This window comes from Vigna radiata, chromosome 8, assembly GCF_000741045.1.
Source record: "Vigna radiata var. radiata cultivar VC1973A chromosome 8, Vradiata_ver6, whole genome shotgun sequence".
In the NCBI taxonomy this organism is placed as follows: domain Eukaryota; kingdom Viridiplantae; phylum Streptophyta; class Magnoliopsida; order Fabales; family Fabaceae; genus Vigna; species Vigna radiata.
In genome coordinates, this window is record NC_028358.1 from 558,378 (window position 1) to 584,323 (window position 25,946).

General features: G+C 27.9%; 1 protein-coding gene across 1 annotated transcript; it reads left to right on the forward strand.

Moving 5' to 3' along the window:
* Nucleotides 1–16,670: 16,670 nt before the first annotated feature.
* On the forward strand, nucleotides 16,671–25,493 carry LOC106772740 (phosphate transporter PHO1). The gene is made up of 14 exons (XM_014659316.2): nucleotides 16,671–16,975; nucleotides 18,165–18,462; nucleotides 19,614–19,953; nucleotides 20,551–20,599; nucleotides 21,739–21,810; nucleotides 21,997–22,129; nucleotides 22,457–22,577; nucleotides 23,084–23,333; nucleotides 23,484–23,588; nucleotides 23,834–23,878; nucleotides 23,981–24,133; nucleotides 24,449–24,727; nucleotides 24,818–24,954; nucleotides 25,051–25,493. The coding sequence occupies exons 1-14, from the start codon at nucleotides 16,742–16,744 to the stop codon at nucleotides 25,139–25,141; spliced, it is 2,307 nt and encodes a 768-aa protein (XP_014514802.1). The 5' UTR covers nucleotides 16,671–16,741; the 3' UTR covers nucleotides 25,142–25,493.
* Nucleotides 25,494–25,946: the final 453 nt, after the last annotated feature.

Consider the following 25,946-nt stretch of genomic DNA (forward strand, 5'->3'; position numbering starts at 1 on the left):
ATATATATATATATATATATATATATATATATATATATATCTTTAAAAGAATTATAATTTTTTTTCTTTTTGAATCAAACAATTGTTTTCTTAAGTGGTGAGAGATGATGAAATAAAATATGGAAAATGATATTTTGACACCAATTTTTGATACTATTTTGACACTGCACATGTGTCAAAACGTGATTGGACAATTTCAAATTAAAAAAAGCTGAGACAAGGGCATATTTGGAAGAAAAAATCAATTTTTTTTTAAATTTGAAATCGTCCAATCACATTTTAACACGTGTACAGTGTCAAAAAATTGGTGTCAAAATATCATTTTCCATAAAATATAAGCATGTAACGGATATGTTTTTCTATTTTGGGAAAGTCAAGGTCTTCTTATTGTGTATTTTTGTATAGCCTACCTCTCTAATATATTAATTACGATTTAACAAGAATTAAGCTTATGTACAATGCGATGCACGGATATTAATATAGTATTAACTAAACTTTTCAACTCTTTCATTTCAATAACAAAGAGTAAAAATTGGTTTTAAATTTGCTTGAGAAAAAAGATAAAATTATGAAAAAAGTCTTAGAAAAAGTATTTTATACACACATATCCAGTATATTGGAAGTTTGTTAATTTTATTATATAAAAATATATCAATGATTTGTGATTAAATAACAATATACTGCATAATATTCATTATGTAGGAATTGTGAAAATCTAGGCTGGGTCCAATCTCTTTTCTTTCATCCACTCTTTTTTTTTTTAATTTTTCCCATTCCTTTTATAATTTTAATCTCAACTATTCCTTTTATAATTTTAATCTCAAATATTCCTTTTTTAATTTTAATCTAAATTAAATTTGATGAGTTTGGACAGTTATATCAGTTTTGAACGTAATAATAACGACTTTAAACAGCCAAATTGAGTGTTTAGTGGTAAACCAGGCAACTTGAATTTTTAATAATGTTAAAAAGTATTTTTTATCAACAAAAATAAATATAATTAAATGATCTAATAGGGTTTCCCAACCCGTATATAAAAACTGTAAAAAGAAAAAATTCCCTTAGTATAGAATCTGTAAGAGTTTAAGCAACAAAGAAACTTAAAATTGAACCACATTTTTCAGAAAAAAAAAATCATTAATCTAGCATATAAATCCTTAATACAAGATTTCTCTTTAATGACTATCTTAAGTTTAAAATTCTAACCGTGTGTTTCTTTTAATGAATTTATTATCTGTGAGAGAGTGAGTACAAATGTTAGGTTTGTTCCCGAATTTATGGGTAAACGAGAGAGAATATTTGAGAGAGGGAGGTGAGATTCTCTCTCATGAGTTTAAGTATTTGAAAATGAAAAATGTAATTATCAAATAATTTTTTTTTAACTTTACAACCATTTATCCATGATAACTAATTATAATAAATAATAATAATAATTTTTTCTTTATATTTGTTATATTTATCAAATCATTTCTAAACTTTTATAGATTTCACCATCAAAACTTTTCAACTTTCACATCAAAATCCTTTTAAAACAAACAGCATTAATTTATTCTTTGTTTTACCTTAAATTCATCTTCCTCAATCTTCCTATAAAACCTAGACCCTAACCCTAAATAAATAGAACCTAAAGTCTGATTGATATAACTATACATAAATAGAAATTTAGTTTAAAATTATAAACTTGAGATTATGTGAATTATCCTTTGAAACAAAGAGCCTAAAAGAAAGTTTACAGTGTCTATCGAAGATTTCTGACTTCATTTCATTGAGTAATTAAAATATCGGTAGTGAAAAGTTAAGAAAAAAATTATCAAGCATCATATACAAATTCGCAAATTTATGTAAACATATGAGACTCGAGTAGACTCGACTCATAAACTCAACTCGTAAGAGTTTACTTCAGATGAAAAATACTATATAAATAATATCTTAATTCAAATAAGTCTACAAAATTATATAGCTTTAAATAAATAAAATTTATAGATATATAATTCATAAAAATAAATATTGTAAAACATAAATACTTGGATTATTGTCATTAATTTTGATGCATTTAATTAAATATATAATAAAAAAGACCAAATGACCTTGTTTTTCTTAATTTTTCTCCCTTTCAAGCTCGTAGAATCGCTCGAAACTCGCGATTCTACACTATCCTACCGATATCACAATTAATTCTACCGAGTTTATGCAAAAAAGAGTTTACTTCCGAGTTAACTCGAAAACCATATATTGAAACTTAAACTCGTAAAAGTTTAAGAGTTAACTCGAGAGTTTGATAACCATGATCATATATATCCGATTGATGATCAAATTTGCAATCGAGAAAATTGTTGTTCTTCCCAAGCCTTACTTGACTCATTAATACATTTCAATGTTTCTATCACCTTATTATATTCATATATCTTCTTCCCCCAACTAGTAATACAAAGTTATTTGCTGTGTAAAGTACTAATACTAACTTTAAGCCTCCAAAAATGAAGTTTTCTCTCAATGGTTCCATGTTTTTCTTTTTATGTTGTGCAATCTTTTGACAAGACTTCTCTTTAGCCACACTTTTTTCTCCTCCTTCACCCATAATTCAGCTCCCTCCCATTTATCTATGGTTTTGGATTTCTTTGTAAATATATATGATTGCTTGCAAGTCTTCCTCTTCCATAGAGTAATTAAATTTAATGTTTCATCACTGCTTCATACTTTGGTATATTGACATGTATCTTCCAATTATTTCTTGTAATTTTTTTCAAAAATTATCAAATAGACAACTTAAAAACTATAAAATTATGAAAATATTAGTGTCAAGGTAATGACTTCACTCGGAACAAGTCGAATAAAATAAACACAATTTTATGCTGATATTTTTAAAGTTGAAGTCATGTCAAAATGACACGACTTTAATTTAGAACATTTTAATCTGAGTTTAGTTAGATTAACACAACTTCTACTAAAACTAAACTAAAATTATGTTATTTTAACTCGATTTCAATTTAGAATATATTGAACTAAAGTCATATTGACACGACTCGAACTTAAAAGTATTTTATATTAAAGTTATGCTACTTTAATACAATCATTTCATAATGATGTCATACTAAATTAACACGACTTGTCTATTTTTATGATTTTTTCAAAACTATCAATTTTAATAATTTTGAAAAAGAAAATTGCACTATTTTGATGCTTTTGCAGTCTAATTTTCTCATAAGCTTCAATGCATTTTGTATTCGAGAGAATATCACAAAAATAAACATTTACTCTTGAAATGAAAAATTCTTACAAACTTCCTTTTCCTATAAAGTTTTCTTCATATCATATTCACTGTAGTTGACCAAAAAATAGACAAAAAAAATAAGATGTTGTCTATGAGCTAGAGCGCCCATCACTATTTTCCTTAGAATAGAAATGTTTGATTTGGATTTTTTTTTTTATATATCTAAAGAATCTTCCAAAGGTGATGATATGATCGGGCATAGTGGTAAAATTCTTAAGAATATTTAATATAACTTCATATCTAAAAGTTGAAAAATCACTTTTTTTTGTTATAATGAAACATCTTCGCAGTAGTACGTTCACATTATATGCACAATGATATTACACAGTTGCACGTAATACATCGATTATTTTGATTTTAATATAATTATCCATCTAAATAAGAGGGATCATACTCATATTACACTAACAAGTACGTGATATTCTGTCATTTACGTATAACACACTCTAATGTAGAATAGAAGAATTTGAGAAGAATAAGCAGCCACACACTTTAACAATTAAGGCACTTTTATGCATGACACTGAGGGGAAAAAGGAAAATAAAAGGGTTATTTAACACCATTTGATTATTATTTGGTAATTTTTATAAAGATAAAATGGTTTTAATAAAAGTTAACTTTTGTATTTTGAAAGGAAAAAAAGGAAAATGTTTTTTAATAATTTTTTTACAACTACTTATATGGTAGCTCGTGGTCCGTTTCAAATATACAGACCAATAAAATAGTGACAATTAATCAGTTATTAAAAAAAGTTGTCAACATATCATGGTCCCAGAAAAAGAGAATGAAAATAATAAAGAATAATGTCAAATGAGTGTAAAAAAGAATATGGTGTCAAAGTTGTTGGAAATCGAGGTGTGACTACATTCCACATAGATAAGAAAAGTAAAACACTCTATAAAGATAAAAGATTCATTAATCTATTATCTTAGAGTTTTGAACAAAGAATTATGTCAATTTCTTATGTAATTAGACTCAGGTTTCATTGATATTGTCTCTCTGAATTTCGTCTTTCCTATACCCTAACAAAAGTATCATTCTTCAAAAGAAATCATGGATGACTCTATTTTTCACGCATGCAAATGAAATAAAACGGGTCAAACTTTACTCTGATTAAGCCTCATCTCATGATTAGCTGCTATATATGCGTGTCTAATTTCAAGAAACTTTGTTCAAACTTTATAGCAGTAACGTTTCACACAAATATACGTTAACTGCATTACTATATTGCATGCGTGAGTTTACAGAAAACGTGATTTTAATATTTTGTCCTGCCACCAGTTTTTCTTATTTGGCCATGTCAAAGACTAATATATTCTTCTTGATTCCATGAGTTTTCGTAGTAGACAGAGATTGAATATGAATTTTCTATTCTGATTTTATCATCTGAAAAAAGAGAGAGAAAATGTTATGCTATTTTATCTAACCCACTTTCTACTGTGCAATGGGATATCATCCTATTGCTTGCTAACATTTAGATTTTCTAAGTGTTCATGGTAAAAGAGAATATATATATATATATATATATATATATATATATATATATATATATATATATATATATATATAAGAAAAAGAGGACTAGCAAATAGAAATTAAATAGGTTTTTAATTTGAAGAAAAGAAAAGAAGAGGGAATAAGGGAATTGCATAGTGGATATTGCATCATGTTGGTTTGATTATTAATAAAGTAGAATATTTTTTATATGTGGTGATCCTATAGAGAGGAGCTGTTATTGGTATACAGATTGACAATGATCTGCTATATAGCACCACTCTTGAAAGTGAGCACTAATTTACTTTTATGTATGTATATGTGTATTAAGGATTTAAAGTAAACATATGATCGACTTTATCATAAAAAATGGTAAATTAGGTCTTGTGAAAGGATAGACCCATCTTATCATAGCTGAGAATATATACCAAAGATGACTATTTCTGGATAAAATTATTCTAATTCAAAGGACTTGAAAAATTATTATAATTCAAAGTACTTCAACAAATACTTAAAGGAATAAATCTTTTCAAGGTTCATAATATTTTATGATATTTAAAATAAATATCATTGCTTAGAGTATCTATATAGAAAAGTATAGATAATTAAAAGTTTTATAATTTTTTTAAAATTTTATTTTAATTTTATAAGTTTGCTAAGCGAAAAAGACGTTTGCTTCACAAGAAAGATGTTTTGTTCGGTGAACAATTTATTTTTGGTTTTAAATTTTTAAATTATTTTTAAGTTCAATGTCTCTCACTTTTTTTATTTTTTATTTATTTTTTAGATTGTTTAAATATTTATACCTATATATAGAGAGGTATCAAATATACGTAGACATATTGGATAATCATTATATAAAAATGAATTTTCCAATGAGAGACGATTTTTTTGATTCTTAAATTAGAAATTCAATTTTTACTAAAGATGAATTTCTTTATAGCAAATTTTCCTTCACTTCATAAATTTGTAAGATTGAGGCAATTTCATGGTTTATTTTTTATCAAAGATGATCATTCTGAGTAATCTTTCTTGGAGATAATATTGATAAAATCAAATCACTTCTATTTTGGAGTTCAAAGCTTTGTTTTTTAAGAGGCATTTTAGAAAGATGAAGAAGAAAAATATATTTAAATTTTCTTTACATTGATTCTTGAATGATATATATAAAATAAAAGAAAAGAAAAGGAGCAAGTAAATTAAATAAAAATAAATTTATTATATAAATGCCTATTTTGGGGAACTTATCCTAGTGGCTCTTACCCTTTTTCCCATACCGAAAACACTTATTTGAGATGGACCAAAACGACAAATAAGATTTCCTAAAAATGTGTGTAGAAAGATTCTTAACTTTCTGATGTCCAAACCCTAGTGTTCATTACAACATTGACTTAGGGATATTCATTAATACTGATAAGGTGTATGGAGGGAAAGTAAGTAACATTCCTTATCAAGATATTAGGAATATTAATTAAGTAATATTCTTACTGCTATAGTTTAGTTATACAGTAGTGTGTGGATGAGATAATAAGATTCTGCATGTGTAGCCTCCTCAAGATTATTGGCCAATCTAACCTTAAACTGTGTTAGTTTAAATCATAAATTAAACATTAATAGTATAACAAATGACAGTTATATATGTACTCTGCTAAACCAGAGACATTACTTCCACAAGAACATTAGTACACACTCTCAAATGTTCTTAACATGAAGTTTTTGGAAAAATAATTTAATTCAAATATATTTAATAAGATTTTGGACCAACTCAGTGAATTCAACAAATCTCATTAAATCAAATTTCTGATAATATTATTTTAAGAAATAAAATTTAAATTTAACTTAACACTACAAAATGAACTTATAAAATAATATTTATATTTATACAATAACGAGTTAGCAGCAGCCACCCACTAAACTTTTGTTTGGATGCATTGAAATTTTGGTCTTCATGAAATCAATTAATCAAACTTGGCATTGATCAAGGGCCATTCCTATGCAATCCCAATAACTTAAAAGCAATGTATATTTTATATAAAGGATATTGTGTTGTGTATTAGTGGGAGCAACATAATAACAATCATGGGCACCTCCATGTACCAACGTCATGATCCACATTAAAATGATAATTATTGTATAAATTGGCTGTCACTAAAAAAAAAACCCTAGTTCTTTGTCAGAAACACTGTAGGGAAAAACTATGCAATAGTCGAAGGAAGATCCTGTGTGGGGTGTAGATTGGCCATGTTTCTGTTTGCATCTAGAAAGTAGGTCATGTTCGTAGATTCTGGTGGAAGGGAATCTCAAGCAAAACCTCCCCATTACTAATGGTGCCTCTGCTGTGTCATCAGACAGTGATTTCTTAAACAATTTTCAATGTACCTTTGTTCACATACACAACCGTTGGAAATCTCACTCACACCCTCATCTCATCAACTCTTACAAGTCAACTATAAATAAAATCAATTTATAATATATAAATAACATATAAACCTTATTTAACAAACAAGATCAATTTATAATATATAAATGAAATGTAAATCTTATCTTACAAACAATTTTGCAAAGATGTATTAAGTTTAAAAATCCATTTTCTAATATCAACTTCAAATATATATATATATATATATATATAAACTTTTATCTTTTAAAATGGGATTGAGGTATCACATTAAAAATTATTTTAATTATCGTTATTAAGGTTATCAAGTACTTTATCGTTGATATGTTATCGTGTCATTTATAGATATTTGAAATATTAACTTTATTATTATAATCTAATGATCTTATTAAAATTTCACTTTAAATCTTTTTTTTATTTGACTAAAAGTTAATGTGGATTTCAATTTCTTTATTTACCTTATTGTCACTTTTGGTTTTAATTGTGTTAGGATATTGAGGAAAATTATAAAAAAAATAAATAAGAAACTTCTTTTTAGTAAACTCAGTCTTCCCTCGAACCTGGGAGTTCAATGTCCTATAGAAATATGAAGATGATGTTGTTCTTAACAAATAACATACTTTACAACAAAATGACTGTATTAAGATAATGCAAATCATGCTTAACTAAGTATTATGACATTCTAAATTTATATAGACTAGGTTAAGTCTAAACAACCAAAACTCATTTAGATAGGGATAACAGAAAAAATCTACCTATAACATATCTACAGGTAAAATCTATGGATTAAATAATATTTTAATGAATATATAATCACAGGTAATAAGTACTGTATTTAATTACCCACTTGTTAATAGGATGGATACATGTATTATGATATCCAACTTACATGTATAAGTATTTAATTTCATAAAAAGGAACAAAAATAACAAAATGTATAGCTAATTAAGTAATTAGTATGAATTTATAAAATAAAAAATATAGCACTTTATAATTTATTTTGATATAGACAAATATTTTATTTAATTGTTTTAGTCAATTAGCATTATAGATTATTCAAATAGTTCATATCATGTACAGTTGTATATATTTTAATCTAATTGTTAATTTTTAAATATAATTATTTCAAAAATTAATTTTTATTCATACCAATAATTCATAATTAGATGACGATGATTTAATTTTTTACACAAGTAATATATTTTAATTAATGTAATGCTTGAGATATTTTGAATAGTTGAATCTACACTCAACTAGTATAATGATGACTAAGAGATAAGATAAAGTCATGGTGATAAATTACAACACTAAAAGTTTATAGACCTAAACAAAAGGATAATTCTTGTGTAGAGGAAAAAGTTTATTCACACACACACATATATATATATATATATATAACTAGCCGTAGATGTATTATTATTATTATTATTATTATTAATATATTATACATTTATCTTTTTCGTCGGTATAATATATTATATAGAGATGTGGATTGTGCTTAAGCGTTTGCTAGCCAATATATAAAGAAATAAGTGTTATTATTGTTCATTATTAATTAGGTAGCCAATAATTTGAAAGCACTTTTCAAGAAGCTTGAATAAATTGGAGAGATATATGATGAATGCTTATCCATATGATTCAAAGGAATAATATACACAATCCAACTTTGGTATAGCTTCATCATTTAAACATCAAGATACGAAATTAATGGACACATATTTTAATATTTTTACAATATGAATGCAGGAAGGGTTTCGATTTTACAGAGTATAATGAAAACTTTCTATTTTTTTGTTATATTTTCAGCATTTATGAGATATGTATTCAATTGAAATATTAGTGTGAAATTATTTAAACTTCGTACTTTCCTAATATCAATTAGAATTTTTTTTTAATATAATAACTTATCTTCATAGTAATCTAAATGGAAATCATTTTCCAATTTAACTCAAAATTGATACACATTATGTAACAAAGAGCAAAAGTTAGTCATTATATTATATTTAAATCCCATTTTTTTTTCTATTTTTACCTTTTTCATTCCTTCTTAACTCACAAAATAAAAGGTCAATCCAAGCTCAACCCTATTTTATCTTTCTTAATTCTATGCTGAATTTCAAAAACTACGAAAAATGCATTAACAAATATATATATTTCGTGTATATGCATGCATGTGTTGCCAATTAATTAGCGTTAAGATACGTATGAAAGTTGCCAATGAAATACAAAATCAAAAGCATTTTGCAAACCTATTTGGCATTAATAAAGCATCGAAAGAACTCTATATATCATTAATAGTTGTGAAAAACAATTATGTTTAATAATTTCCTAATTATTCTATATTTTTCTCTAAATAATTGCAAAAGGGATTTTTAGAAAAAAATAAATGTGAATCCCTATGATTAATATGAAGCAGATGACAAGTTGGATTATGGATTGTGGAAGATGAGGTAGCATTTGCAGAAGCAATAATTGGAGGTCCTTCAGCTTACTAATCTTGCAGATTATGATACAAGAGCTTAATTAAGTTGCATTAATTAATTTTTTGAATTGGGAATATTCTGAGTAGATTCCTCTTTCACATTAAAAAAAGTATAGACCCTTTTGCAGTCTCCACTATTAAGAAAAAGAATGTTAGTGAAATGTTGAGGGATTCCAGCTACAAACTTTTTAGAGTGCACTTTGATCTTGACACAAGTTATAGAAAACCTTCCACATTTGGATCTTCACAAAATGTTTATATACAAGATGGAACTTTTATTTCTTTCATTTTTAATTTCTTCAACAAAATTTTCAAATTATCTTAATAATTAATTCTCATATTTGTTAGGAGTTTAAGTATAAGTTTAAGTAGTACATTAAATAAAAATGATATTTGAGAAACATATAAGAAACAAAACTTATAATTTTTGATAAAATATAGGATATGGTTAAGATAGAACGTATTTAAGAAAAAGTTGCACAAATATATAATTCAAATGTAACGTAGTTTTTACATGTAATATATTTTGTACTTTAAGTAGAATAGTTTGTATATAAAGTTCTTATTTTAATATATATATATATATATATATATATATATATATATATATATATAATTATTATCTATTCTATTTTTAGTTTTGTTGTATTTAGATATATTTTGTGTAACTACATTTATTCAAGTTTTGAAATTATATAAGCAGATACTGACATAGTGGAACAGTAAAAGAGCACCTAGACTCGAGTATGAAAATTTGAACTTCTTCAATTGTTACAAGAGCATAATGGAACAGTAAAAGACACCGTGAATCAAATTTCAACATGAAATGAAAGTAATTACTTATTACCACAATTAAATATGTATCTAGAAAACAACATGATCTCAACTAAAATTTTGTCAAATTTATACATAAACATCATTATACATGTTGTAGTAAATTAAAAAAAATAATGTTTCCAAATTAATTGGGCAATTCACGATTTAATATAAACAATTAAAATTTTAATCATTTATACTAAATTTTAAACAACAACTAAGATTCACTTAGTGTTTAATTATCAATATAATAAATTTTAATACAATTAAATTATTTAAACATACAACATTTAATAATAAATCTAACATAGTAGAAATATTTTAAAAATTTAATAAAAAAATAAAATGTCAAAAGACCCACTAAAAAATACTAAGATAAAAGTAAGATAAAAGCAATAATGATGAAAACAAAATATAACTAATGTCATATACAAGGAATAACCGACAAAATGTAATAAGAACTAAAAATACAATTTAATCAAATCAAATTTCTAAAAAAATTGGATAATTATATGAAAATCGTGGTATCCAAAAAATTGGCTAAGGGAAACATCAAAATCATATTTAACAACCAATAAAAAGACAAAGTGCAATGTATATTAGATAACAAAAACTAAAAACTAATTATGTATATTGGAGGGTGGTGTCACTACCACAATGGAGAAGTTGTCGCTCGTGAGGAAAAAAAGAACTCAGCGTTATTCAAAATAGTATCCATAGACGAAAACAATCGATCAAAAGAAAAGAAAATCATACCCAAAACATCCAAGCAATATGCATTTGTTTTAAATAAAGAAAAAAATTGCCTTTAATGGTGGTCGCATTGTCATTAGAATAATTTAAAGGCATGAGAAGAAAGGGTGTGAAGAAACAATGGAAAGGAAATGCTCTCGTACTATTTTTTTAATTCATAAAACAACATATGATGTTAAACGCCCTGGGAGGCAACGTCGTATCACATCAAACATTAGATAAGTAGGGGGTTGATGTCTAATGTCATAATTTCTCTTAATGGTCATGTTGCCACATTTCAAATGGTCTTGGGTTCAAATCTTGACTAGACCATAATGGTAATATTTTTATTTTAATAATTTGGCCATGTAATACATGTAATTAGCTTGGTCTCCTCAAGGTGTGAGATCTTCAATTTGGTCTCCAAAAGATGAGTCACATTATATTGCATTGTCTCTTGGACCTTTTTATGCCTTCCTTTTTCTCATGAGTCCCCTAAGTCTTGAATTAAATTCATCATGTTCTTGAGCTTTGTTCGATTAAATTGAACCACTTATTAGTGTCTAGTGATGAGATATGTGTTGGAAATCCAACATCGATTAAAGATTAGATCAAATTATTGTATCACATGTATAATTCAGTGGGTAATGTATTCCTTTCTTGAAGCATTTCCTTCAACACCTATTGCAATTTTACAAAGCTTTGATCGGCTCACCTATCGATTTCCCTCCAACAGTTTGAGCAAAACATCACAAAATCATGTCTAACAAAAATCCATGCAATTACTGACGATCGAAATTCGTCGACAATGGCATTTTTTCGACGGATTACTGACGACCATAACTCCATTGGTAATAACGTTATCGGTAATATTTACCGATGGACTATTATGACCGTCGGTAATTACCGAAGAAAAAATTCGTTGCTAATTAGCACATAATCTGTCGATAATTACTGAAGAAAAAATTCGTCAGTAAATCTGTTAGTAAAGTCGTCGAAAAACTTACCGACGAATTTTGGCCCTTAGTAATTATCAAAGGTATTCGTCGGTAATTACACTTTTACACGCGTCAATAAATTCCGTCACACATTTATCGACAAAAATAAATCCATTGGTAAAATCCCTTCTATAATTCCATATATTTTTATAGTTATCCATTAGAATCATCAAACTCCTTAGTTTGGCATAAGCTTGGCAAATCTAACATACTCTTTTGTCACATCAATGTTGTATAATTTCTAAAGATTCATTATACGGAAGATGCTTCCTAAGTTTAGTAACATGTAATTTTCTCCTATTTAAATAATTTATGCAAGGACACGTCATTCTTATTATGTTTTCTCTATTAATAATGTTACATTGCATAAACTTTATAAACTATTTCATCATTTTCTTGTAATTATCTCTTATCCATGTTAAATTAATCTAACTCTACCGTATTTACAATTTGATCATCCATCGTTAGGATTAAGTTTTGTATAATAAATGAAAATCTCACTTGAATTATATATATATATATATATATATATATATATATAATGTTTTAAAAAAATTGAGAATATTTCACAATAACTTTCAAGTGATATAGAACAAAATGGTGATAAAACATTGTTCATACACATTGTTCCATGACAAAGTTTTGTGCTTCATGGAAACAAGTTCTTCTTAAATGTTAAAAGAATTATGTTTTATATATTTTCTTTTATTAGTTTAGCTTCAATCAAAACTTGAGTAATAAAGGAAATTTTAACATTACCACTACAATAAAAATTGTATAAATTGTTAAAATTTATTGGTAACACTTAAAATTTCTATTGCTAAATTTTGTTAACGAAATAGGAAAGTTTTTAATAATTACTAATGATTGAATATCCATCAGTAATTTTTTTGTTGATTATTATCAATAAAAAAATTAGTCGGTAAATACTATGGATAAAATCTAATGATAAATATCATAATCTATTTCATCTTTTTTATCTCTATGGAATTCAATTTACTAATAAATTTTTCATCGATAATCAAAATTTTAATTTATTGATGAATTTTTACTAATCTATTTAAAATAAATTCAATTATTGATATATTATTGATGAATTTTACTATGAATAAAAGAAGAAAATTAGCACCATTTTAACAACATATTAAATCCATGGTAATAATAACTTAAGATTACAAATGAATTTTATCAATGAATATTATCAAAAAATTTTACGGATGAATATTATCAATAAATTAAAGAATTTCTTATAATGTACTTTATACAAATAATCTTTGGAGAAAATAATTGTCATCTATGTCTTTAACATTTATATTCACAATACATATTAGACAAATAATTAGAATATTATATGTTAATAAAGTATTAGAACAACTTGAACACATAACTAAAGTCTTGATATATAAAACCTTAACAACACATATCTCTATTAAAATAATTAAAAAATACTATTATTAATATAACCTTGTAATTATGATAATTCTAAAATTGTCTTCCAGGATTCTTTGAAGTTCTTATCATTCTTACCAGTGTCATATCACCACAGTTGCAAATGAGAATTATCCTAACTCCCCTTGAACCACCATTATGTGAGGAATGACAATTTTGGTGCTCCTAAGAATTACAATAAGATGAAGAAGATTGGGAACCAGACATAACCTCAACAGATTTGCTCGATTTTCCGACGGCTCTTACCCACGGCTTGAGAGCCCTCGGTAAATCAGTGGTGAATTAAATTACCGGCGGGCTAGAGGCCCTCGGTAATGTCTTCGAAGTATTTTGGGCTTAATCAAACTATTCCCGTTGTGCATTTCATTCCTACCAGCCCTAGTCTTCGTCCAATACTTCGTCATCCAAAACCCTTCCCTCCAAAACCCTTCCCCTTTCAGAAATTCCTCTCCTTCGCCCAAATTTCAAAGCCCTAATCTTCCTCTCTCTACCCAAATTTCAGAAATCCCCCCTCTCCTTTGTCGTAATTTCAGAAGGTGGTCACCCTAAGGCGTTCTCCCGCGGAGCTGTGGTCGTGCTAGTTGGCTCTTGTGGCAGTGGTGGTGGGTCGTGCTAGTTAGTGCTTGCGACAATGGTGGTGGGTCATCGAGGTTGGATTGACGGCAACATTGGGGTGAAGTGAGCTTGTTAAGTTCGTGGTCTGTAGAGGCTAACATCGTCGTCAATTTTGCTTTCGAGGTAAGTTTTTTTTCAAAGTTGAATGATGCTTGTTGAATTCGTTGGGATACCAAAACCCTGGTTACCAAATTACTTCTTTATAACAAAACAAGATTCTCTACATTGCATTGCTCTTTTATTCTCTACATTGGATGGGAAAGTGGCTTTCTAGAAATTGTGAAAGCTTAGTTTCAACGTTGATCGCATGTGGAGGTGATTGTGGTTTTAACACTGAGTGTGTGCTTTGATTTTTTGGAGTTGTTGGCGATCGTGTTGTGCTTGATTTTTGTTTGGATTCAATAAATCTACTGAGCCTAGGGGAATAAGAATAGTTTGAAAGTTTTCCAGGATAGGATTCATTCACTGAAGTTTTTGAAGTTTTCTTCAATTTGATTTTGGTTACATATTCCTCTTTTTCATGGTTTATGTTTTTGATAGTGTTGGTGATGTCGCGTCCAACCTTTCTGCTCACACTTTCTCTAACCTTTTTGACAATTTGCAGAAGTAGTCTGGGGAAGAAGAAAGGAAGAATTTATGAGACAGGACAACTTGCCTCCAATTATACTACTACAAGAGGAGGGGTGTTGAAACATCAACCATCTTCATCCAACACTACTGACCAATATAACATGGTCAGTAAAGAGGCTTATGATGAAATAAGAACCAAATTGCAAACTTTTGAAGATATGATCAGGATATACATTTTTCAGGCAACAGGAGTATTGGACCCATCATTTACTGATGATTAATCTCAAAAGAAACTTTACACGTTTATGAAAAAATTGAGAGTTGAGAAAGAGAAAGAGATCGAAGATTACAAGTCTACGTTCAAGTTTATTTTCTTGACAGCTAGAACCAGTTTTTTTTTGTTTTAACTTATTTTTTTTTATATACTTACCATTAGTGTTTTATGTATTATAATTTCTTTTATATTTTATATAAAAATAAACATATATGTCAATTATAAAATTTGAATTAGGCTATTAAAAATTTCAGAAGAAGAGAAAAGTTAAGGCTTTAATTGCATAAAAAAAAAGAGCTATGAATAAATTTATAAAAATAGATAAGAAATGAGTTAGAAAATATAAGTGAGTGTTTAGAATGAACAAACTACTAATAATATAGATATGATAAAAGTAATAATATAAATTTTTGGGTTTTATTTAATATTAAAAAATTAAAGCCACTAAATTCTACACTTTTGAAAAAAAAACTTAAATGTTAAAAAATCTTTAAAATATGATAATTTGGTGAATCTTGACAAATTTGATTTATTTTCATAGTTAAATATTTTAAGAGAAATTATAGGGTTGGAAAATGATAAATCAATTAACATTCTTAATTATATAGAAAAATATATCCTTTTACAAATATTTAAATAATTTATAGAATAATACTAACAATTCCAATAATAGTTGTTTTAGTCGAAAGAAGTTTCTCAAAATAAAAGTTATTTTAGTTGAAAGAAGTTTCTCAAAGCTAAAAGTAATATAAATTTATTTAAAATCATCAATGTTTCAATAAATATTAATCATATTAGCTATTAAAAAATAAATATTAAATAAAACTAATTTTAATAATTTAGTAAATAATTTTACATAAAAATATAAATTTTAAATAACGGGTCATTAATTTGTTTTAAGCCTCTAACACTTAATCTCTCTCTCTCTCTCTCTCTCTCTCTCTCTCTCTCTCTCTATATATATATATATATATATATATATATATATATATATTAATCATATATTCAAGTATTCGATATCATAATATAAACAATTTGATGCGAAACAATTTTAGTTAGCATCTAGTGATGACCATCAAACTTATCATTACATTTAATTTAAGGTAAGATATGAGATGAAGGCACCATTGAAAAATATGAAAATTTAGTCTTTAAATATTTGTTAATTATCCAACCTTTGAATATATATTTAAAAAAGAGATAGAGGAAACAGCGCAACTCAATTTCGTTGAAGTTATCTTACAATCCTTGCAAGAACAAACTTCATTTTAAATAATCATAGACAAGTTTCTTCATTAATACTTTTAAAGAAGAAAAAAAAATAGTTTCTCTATAACTTAAAACAAAATAATAGTTTAGTTTATGCATAAATTAATTTGTAAAATTCTCTAATCAAATTATTTTAATTTTTTTTTCAAAAGTGTCTGAGATATTCCAAACATGTGATTTTTGTTTGCTAATCCTATTCTTCTTATTAAGGCAAACAGTAATGGAAAGCATGTATGAAAAAGCAAACGTAAAGCATTTTTGAAAAGTTTTCCACATGGCTCTTCTCTTATAAAATCCCCCCTTCATCACATTCTCAATCTCTCAAACTCTTCTCTTCTCTTCCTCTTCTTCTCACCACAAACTAAACCCAAAAATGGTGAAATTCTCAAAGGAGCTTGAAGCTCAACTAATACCAGAATGGAAGGAGGCCTTTGTCAACTACCGACAGCTCAAGAAATACATCAAAATCATCAAACTCAAAACACTTCTCAACCAATCACAGCCCCCCAAACAAACCTTTGGTCGTTCCATTTTCGATTCTCTTCGCTTCCTAATCAACAACCTCTACAATTCACACAACAACAACAACATGCAAGATATCATTCAGGTAAACTATGTTGCATGTGTGTTTTCTGGTTTGTCTTGTTTTCCATGTTTGTGTTTCTGTTTGTATAAAACCTTTGCGTGTGTTTATGATTTTATGTGTCTTCGTCTTTGTTTTATCTTTATCATGTACTTTGTTTTTCAGAAAAATGAAACGGAGAAATAAATGACATCGTTTTTAGACAGTGAAATTTCTTCGAGGCTATTAATTAATTAGCACATATATTTAAAGTTAACTATAGCTCATGCAAAGCTACTTAGCTGGTAATTTTGTAGGAAATTAATTAACATAATTCAAGTAACTTTTTTATGGCTAAGAGGGTTTGAAATTACCTGAATATAACAGCCACGTGAATTGCTTCTGGTGAATATGAACCACGAAAAAGTGAAAAGAGTCAATGATCTATATGTGTTTGGAACGTGGTGTATAACATTGGTAGGTTTAAAGCTATTCTCTTTTATGGTGAAAAAATATGTGATTATTAATCTTTTGATCATTAAATATATAACTTTTAATTTTAACCTCCTATAAATCCATTATTTTATTATCCAAAAATCGTACAGTGGCGAAAAAACGTGATTAGACTCTGATTTTGTTAAGCTTTTTGATTATTGAATAGCTGGTAATCTAAACATAAATCCATTATTTTATGATTAAGAAATGTTAAAGTTATAATATAATATATATGTAAGGAAAAAGTGAGATTTTGTTAATCTATTATGATCCAAAAATCAGTAATGTGCTATAGGAAAACCAGAAGGTAATAGAGAGAATTGGCGTTTTGAGAGAAAATACTAATAATAAAATTTATTAAAAAAAATTACATATATTTTTATACGTAAAACATTGAAATTGGGTTCCGTATCAAATCTTATCCTTAAAATAATAAATAAAAAAGATGAAAGTGGAGAATGTGAGAATGGCATTAAGGGCTAAAAAGCAAGTTTCTTTCTGCTTTTGCTTTCAGGAGTTTCTCATTCTCTCACGAAATCAAGGTGAAAATGGATAGTGGGAACACTATTGCATACACACCCTCACGAAACCATTACATTTTCATGAATATAAACTCGTATATATAATTATTTAAAATTATAATTTGGAAATATAGATTCATAAATACCTATATATATTTTTTATAAATTGAATTTGCAAAAATAAGTTAGAGTTAATTCATATCTTGATATTATTACAGGTGAAGAAAAAAATAACAGAAGAGAGGGAAGAAGTGTATGAAACTGAACTGGCACAGTTGTTTGCAGAAGAAGATGAGGTGCAAGTGTTTTTTGCAAAGCTTGATGGAGAACTTAACAAGGTGAACCAATTCTACAAGAAACAAGAGATTGAGTTTGTTGAAAGAGGAGAAATATTGAACAAGCAGCTTAACATATTGATGGAACTTAAGCAACTTCTCAGTAACAGATGCAGAAAAAATCACTCTCTCAAACCTTCAAATATTGGAATTTTCCCCCACTCTCCTTGTCAAGGTTCAGGTAAACAAATTTTTCATTTTTTTTACTCGATCGAAATCGATCGAAATATCGTATCGATTAAAAATAAAATCAATCACGTTACAAACTAATTTTATAAAATTTAATTAAATTTAAAGTTTAGTTTTTTAATATAGTATTAAAGTCGTGTATTTTTGAAGAATCTAAAAGTTTAACGAAATCTCAAAAGAAAAAGGTTATATAATGATAATAATAATTTATATACAATTTCTTATAAAAAAAAATTTAAAGACAAAATGGTAATGAAATTGCTAAAACAAATAATAAATGGAATGCTATATATTTTAATGGATTTGACTTCCGAACTATGCTCTTCTTCTTAAATGCAAAATTTCACTAATTTTGAGAAAACAAATAGATAAACCTTTAGTTTTAATTGAGTAATAAATGTAGAAGAAAATTGTTCACTAGATGTGACACGCTAGTAATATATAGCTTCGAGGTTTCTTATAAAACATAAAAGTTTATCTTGTTTTGAAGAACGTTGTTTAGTTAAGTTTGATTTATCTGTGATATAAGTTGTTTTGTCTATCGTATATTCGATTAAAAAGATAATAAAGTGAAGAATAAAATCATAAGAAAATCTCCTTAATAATAATTTGTGTGTGTGTGCCTCTTAAAATATGGTTTTTTGTTTCTTATTTTATTTATTTATAACTTATGCTTAGGAAAAATAAAAACTATATTTTAAGAGGCAGAAATACATTTAAGTTAATATAGAAATCAAAGAATCTTTAGTACGATCGAATTCACCTCTTATTTAAAACTTTTTTTGGTTCATTCAAATATAGGTAATTATGTTCTTATTTATGTTATTGTATAGTTTACATATTATGTATGTATATTGAATTTGATTAAAAGAAAAATGATGAACTGGTATTATTAACATTGGGTTCTTGATTATTAATTAGATGGTGGTTTATCTTTTGCAAGCTGAATTAATATATGTTATTAGCATATACCGTGATAAAATTTTCAATATACTTAATTAGTTAAAAAATTGTTAACATAATTAATTTCATGAGTATTATTAATTCGAAAATTTAAGATAAATTAAATATAGGAATAATTTTACGATTTGGTTAAAATGAATTAAGCTTAAACTTGTTAATTATATTTATTTGTGTATGTAGAAAGTGTTGGAAAACGAAAGGATTCATCAGATTCAGAGGTTTCAGAGATGGATGAAGTGATCTCAACGTTGGAAAGGAATGGTTTAAGTTTTGTGAACTCAGCAATGAGGGTGAAGACAAAGAAAGGAAAGCCTCAAATGGCCATAAGAATTGATATTCCGGCCACCACTCCAACGGCGGTTACTTCCATGCTGTGGGAGGATTTGGTGAACAGTCCAATGAAAGCAGCAGGGTGTGGAGGAGAGTTCATCAACAAGAGAAAAATTCAGTGTGCTGAGAAGATGATTAGAAGTGCTTTTGTAGAGCTCTATAAAGGTCTTGGTCTTCTCAAAACTTATAGGTAATCTATATATATATAAAATTTAAGTTTAATTCATATAAGAAATTAAGATTATTTTTATTCTATTTGTAATGAGAGTAATGGAGTGTGGAGTTGCATGGAGTAGTTTCACTATACCACGTAAAGAAAAAGAATGATTTGGTAGATAGAGGTTGGTGTGATAGGTAGGTTATATCGTCCAACACGTTTCTCCTAGGATATATATAACCTAAATTTCTACAAATAATCCTTAACTTATGTCATCCAACACTCATGCATGCTTCAAAATAAAGGAGAAAAATAATCCAAATTCTTCATCTTTTTTCTCTTCTCAACCTTATAGCTTAGCTTTCTTCTCAACTTTACATGATGTCCATGACGAGAACAATGACATCCTAAAGATGCAATGAGACTATGAAACTTTTCCTTGGTGCAAAGCAATTCTTACGTATCAATTTCAGCTTTTGCTCATGCCAATAAACACGTAATATATCTATTTTTCATTAAATGGCATTATATATATAAATAGGTCATACCCTACCATATAAGTCCCTTTATTTTTATTACCCATGTGGAAACTAGTTTTGTTCCTAACCACATATTCTATCTTCTTTGTAGTTCGTTGAATATGGTAGCATTCACCAAGATACTCAAGAAATTTGACAAGGTATAATTCCATCACACTCATAAACATGATGCAACACTATATGTCTATATAAAACAAAAATACCTAATATCACATAAAAGTGATTTACTTTTCTTTAGTTCTTCAAATAATACCATTTTTAAATGATCCTTAGTCATATTAATTAGAGATTACGTTTAAATTTAAATTTAAGAGTGTTTTTGTTAGGATACAAACAAAATCTCATATTAGACAAAATAAGATATAGACATTATGAATTTATATACACATAAAATATCTCCATTAATAAGAGGTTTTTTTTGGAGTGATACCAAAAATAAATCTGTGAAAGTTTAATCTAAAACTGACAATATCTTACCCATGTAGAGAGGACGAACTAATTTATATTTTATTTTACTAAATATGGTAACAAAACAAGTGTGTTTTGTTTGTTCGTTTTTCAGTTACATTTTGTGTATGTAAACATAGTTAATGTTGTTGGTGTTACTATAGTCTACGGTGGTACTCAACCTAGTTATGGGAAGAGTAAAGAGAAATGAAAGCACATTAAATTAGTATTTTGTTACATTATTCATGACGCTTCGTTTGAAACCAACTTGCAATTGTGGGCTATATTCTTCACGTGAAGGTACTAAGAAATATAACAACTTATCTCAATATATTCAACTCCATATGTTACCAAACCTAATTTCCAAACACAAAAACAGTGTTATTCTTTCTTCTTTATAGTTATTGGCTCGTGTCCTTTTTTTTTAACTTATAAAAGAGTGTAAATAACATACTTTTGACTGAAATTTTATATATATTTATATGTAATACATAAATGTATTTTTTTATGAAAAAAAATATTAAGAATAGGTGATATTGAGATTGAAAGTGTATAGGTTTCCCATGACATGTTATCAATGAAAATTTTAATTCTTATAACTATAATAATACTTTGATACAGTTTTGATTTTTAACATTCATTTGACACAGTGTGGAATCTATCTTTACTAGCTTTACAGACTATATCAGTCCACAATTTTAAAATTTAATCATACTTAACACGTCAAATGAATGTTTTTTTCCACTTGGTATGTCAAGTTATCCTTACTCTTTTTATAATAATTATTTTGGAAATGATCTTAATTAACTCTATAACATTGGCATTTGAAAAGGTATCTTGTCAAAAGGCTTCTACAAATTATTTGAAGGAAGTGAAGAGATCCCATTTCATTAGTTCTGATAAGGTATGCTTTATTTTCCCATGATATAAACCCTAGGAAGGGAATAAAAGAAAGAAAAAAAATTATCAAATATTAATATTTTTTTTATTATTTGATCCTTTTCTCAAATTGTTAGAGTGGAGAATGTGATACACTATAGTACTAATTAATAATTGGTGTTATATGCAAATACTATACTTTTGAGTAAAGGTTGTTAGACTAATGGATGAAGTGGAATGCACATTCACAAAGCACTTTACCAACAATGATAGGAAAAGAGCAATGAAGTTTTTAAGACCTCAACAACAACCAAAAGCTTCTCATATGGTCACCTTCCTTGTTGGTAATGCCTCTCTCTCATTAACAACAACTTATTATAAAGAAAAAATATATATTAAAATTTATATTTTATTGACAATTAAAAATATATTTGAACATAATATAAAAATATAAACAAAAAAAAAATACTCTCCATTATTTTTTGCCTAATGGTAGCTGCATCACTTAAAAATAATTGAATAGATGCCAAAATTTGAAGTGTATTGCAATTTGCAACCAGTGAGTGGCCACTAAGAGTGGTGAACCCCACTAATATAATTTCATTAAGTCAACTTTTTGTTTCCTCTTTTTCTAACAATTCATTGATTTTTCTACGTTACTTCCACTGTAGGGTTGAGTACAGGTTGTTCTGTATCCTTGTGTTGTGTATACGTAATCTTGGCTCATTTGTGTGGTATATTCTCTCCCAACACAGAGCAAGCATATATGGATGCAGTTTACCCTGTTTCAAGGTGATAAAATGCATGCTTTCTATTCAATTTACTTCATAAATGACCCTTGTTTACGTCATTTTAACCAAAACTATTCAACATCCTTCTTCCTTTATCTAAATTATTCAAACATAAACAATAATAAATGCTAAGAATATAAGAAAATCTAAGTCTAACATTAAAAATAAGAAAAATGAACAATATAAGGTAAAAGATTCATAAACTCATTTGTATATGTCATGACCATATGAGATGAGTTTAAATATTATTTACAATTTTCAAGGATGTCTTTTAAACCAAAATTGTAACAGAGTTACACATTCCAAAACAAATAATATCTTAATTATATAGGAATTGACCTTAATGATATCATTTGGCTAGAAGATAAGAACATAGTGTGTATTTTTACTTGAAATGACTTAAGTCATGTTACTTTAAGAATAGGACTACTAAGTTAGTAACTACTTAAACATCTAAGCTGAAAAATTAAAGCAAGAAAACTTATATTACAATGATTTTTTGTGCAGCATGTTTGTATTACTAAGCCTACACCTGTTTATGTATGGATGCAATCTGTACATGTGGAAGAGTACCAGAATCAACCATAATTTCATATTTGAGTTTTCACCAAGCACAGCACTGAGACACAGAGATGCATTTCTGATGTGCACCACTCTCATGACAACTGTGTTTGGGGCAATGGTGATGCACCTGCTTCTAAGGGCTGCAGGTTTTTCTCCTAGCCAAGTTGATGCTATTCCAGGAATTCTTTTTCTGGTTAGTCCAATGGCCATTGCTTTTCCATGTTACTACGAGAAAAATACCATTCTTTTGCTTGAAACTCCATACAGTGATTTATGATAGAATTTATATGTAGTGTTGCTCAAGTCAAATCTTTGTGTGCTGATTATCAACTTCCATTTTCAGTTCTTTGTAGGCCTTCTCATTTGCCCATTTGACATTTTTTATCGCCGTACTCGTTTTTGCTTCATCCGTGTTATTCGCAACATAGCTTGCTCTCCATTTTATAAGGTAAACTTCTTCCATGTATGAGAAGAAAATCTAGGCACCGATATGTGAAAGGAATTTATACTGTCATTCAATCAGAAGCATAATGTATGTTAGACTTATTGAACTTTTAGAAAAGTTATACCTACCATGTTAAAACTCTCTATATTATATATAAGAGTTGGATGCATTGACATGCCACATTGCATGTAGTCTAAGTGCAAGATTGAGCTTGTAGTGTTTTCTAATTTAGCTTATTATTCCTACAGGTTCTTCTGGTAGACTTTTTTATGGCCGACCAACTAACTAGCCAGGTGATCTTACTACATATCCCACAACAAGTTAATTTTGTTTCCCTTTGCTTCTCAAATATGCATACTAATAATCATGATTAAATTGTCTGTTATGGGTTTCAGATTCCATTGCTAAGGCATTTGGAAACAACAGGTTGTCACACTTTTGCTAGAGTTTTCAAGTCACACCACCCAGAGACTTGCCATTCTGGAAGGCTGTACGTAGAAATAACCTATCTCATATCATTTTTGCCATATTGGTGGCGTGCATTGCAGGTATGCCCTTGGTGATGCATGATAATATATAGAATTTGTATCAATTTGTTGGGAATCTAAAGATAAACATAAGTCTAAGTTCTATATTGAGTAGAATAAGAAAACTGAACAATATAAGGTAGAAGATCTATAAACTCATTTTCTTAAGGTTTTGGGCTGAAAGTGGTCTCTAATATCTTACATACATTAGGTTCAGATCTCATGTGATCCTCCTTGAAAGACTCATCACAATTTATAATGTGACATGGCTGAAATTTTTTAGACAGTTCATTATGTTGTGAACTAACACATGGTACTTGAATGCCACATGACCAGTGTGCAAGAAGATGGTTTGATGACAGTGATATTAACCATTTGGCCAACATGGGGAAGTATGTTTCAGCAATGGTTGCAGCAGGAGCCAGAGTGACATATGGCAGGCAAGATAATAATCTATGGTTTGCTATAGTCTTTATCACTTCTGGGGTGGCCACAGTTTACCAATTGTATTGGGATTTTGTCAAGGACTGGGGGGTTTTCAATCCCAACTCCAAAAACCCTTGGCTAAGAGATGATCTAATTCTGAAGAACAAAAGCATATACTACATGTCTATTGTAAGTACTCTTTCACCACTTTGTTGCATAAATGTTAGAATCATGTATTAGTCTTTTGATCACAAAGGGGCGTTGGATTTCACTTTTCAGGCATTGAATGTTGTCCTGAGAGTGGCTTGGGTGGAGACTATCACGCACCTAAATGTAGGACCTGTTCAAAGAAGGCTACTAGACTTTTTTTTAGCTTCACTTGAGGTTATTCGAAGAGGGCATTGGAATTTCTACAGGTACTTTCTCAAAATGACTTTTTTGTTTGTTTTGTTTTATCATGAAATGGTGAACAAAATTCACTGAATTTGACAATTTCTGCATGAACACTACAGATTGGAGAATGAACATCTAAACAACGTAGGACATTTCAGGGCAGTGAAAGCAGTGCCACTACCCTTTCGTGATATAGACTCAGACAACTGAAATGATTTTCTCACAGGTGTGCACAGATTGTCCTGTGAAAGAGACTTGCAATTGCCCTAAGGGAATAAAATTTTGAAGGTCACATCCCTCACCGTGCATTGGATACCAATTAATTGAAGTATCAATGGAAAGTACAAACCAATTTTAGTGCCAACAAAAATGCATAAAAGATGGCATTTTGTCTTGTGAATTGGCTCTGACAGCTTTTGGATTTCATGTTCTAGATCAGCATCATTGGTAACTTGTTGATTTAGAATGTGGGGTTGAAGAAGATCATGTATCCAATGTTTTGTAAATTGCAATTAAGAAAACTGGAACCGTTGATTTAATTTGTAGAAGTGAGTTGAAAATAGTTATCTAATAATCAAATGAGAATGGAAGTTTAACAGTTAATATAAAATTTGATCTTCTAAACACTTATGCCATAAGTCAATGGTGTTCCTTTATTGTTTCTGAGTCAAAAAGTGTTGGTTTCATTCATTCATAAAATGTAACATTACGTTTTTATAACTTACATTTTTAATGTGAAATTTGTGACTGTTAAAAGTTCGATCACATTTAACACTATAAAAAAAGTTCAATCAAAATTTAAAATAAAAATAAAAACACTAAATACGTAAACAAGACCCTTAAAATAAAATAAATAAATACACAGTGCACTTGGTAATGTTACAATTTTGTAACCAACCAAATAAATGATTTTATTTAACATCAACATTTCACTCAAGTGCGAAGAAAAAAATATATTCAAACTAATCAGAACAAAAAGAAAAAAAATAATAATCTCGTGAAATCCTAAATTTTA

Coding starts and splice junctions, on each gene's coding strand:
- LOC106772740 (XM_014659316.2), top strand. CDS start 16,742: ATGGTGAAATTCTCAAAGGAGCTTGAAGCTCAACTAATACCAGAATGG. Junction 23,334..23,483: donor TTCCAGGAATTCTTTTTCTG/GTTAGTCCAATG, acceptor TTCCATTTTCAG/TTCTTTGTAGGCCTTCTCAT. Junction 24,728..24,817: donor GCATATACTACATGTCTATT/GTAAGTACTCTT, acceptor TTCACTTTTCAG/GCATTGAATGTTGTCCTGAG.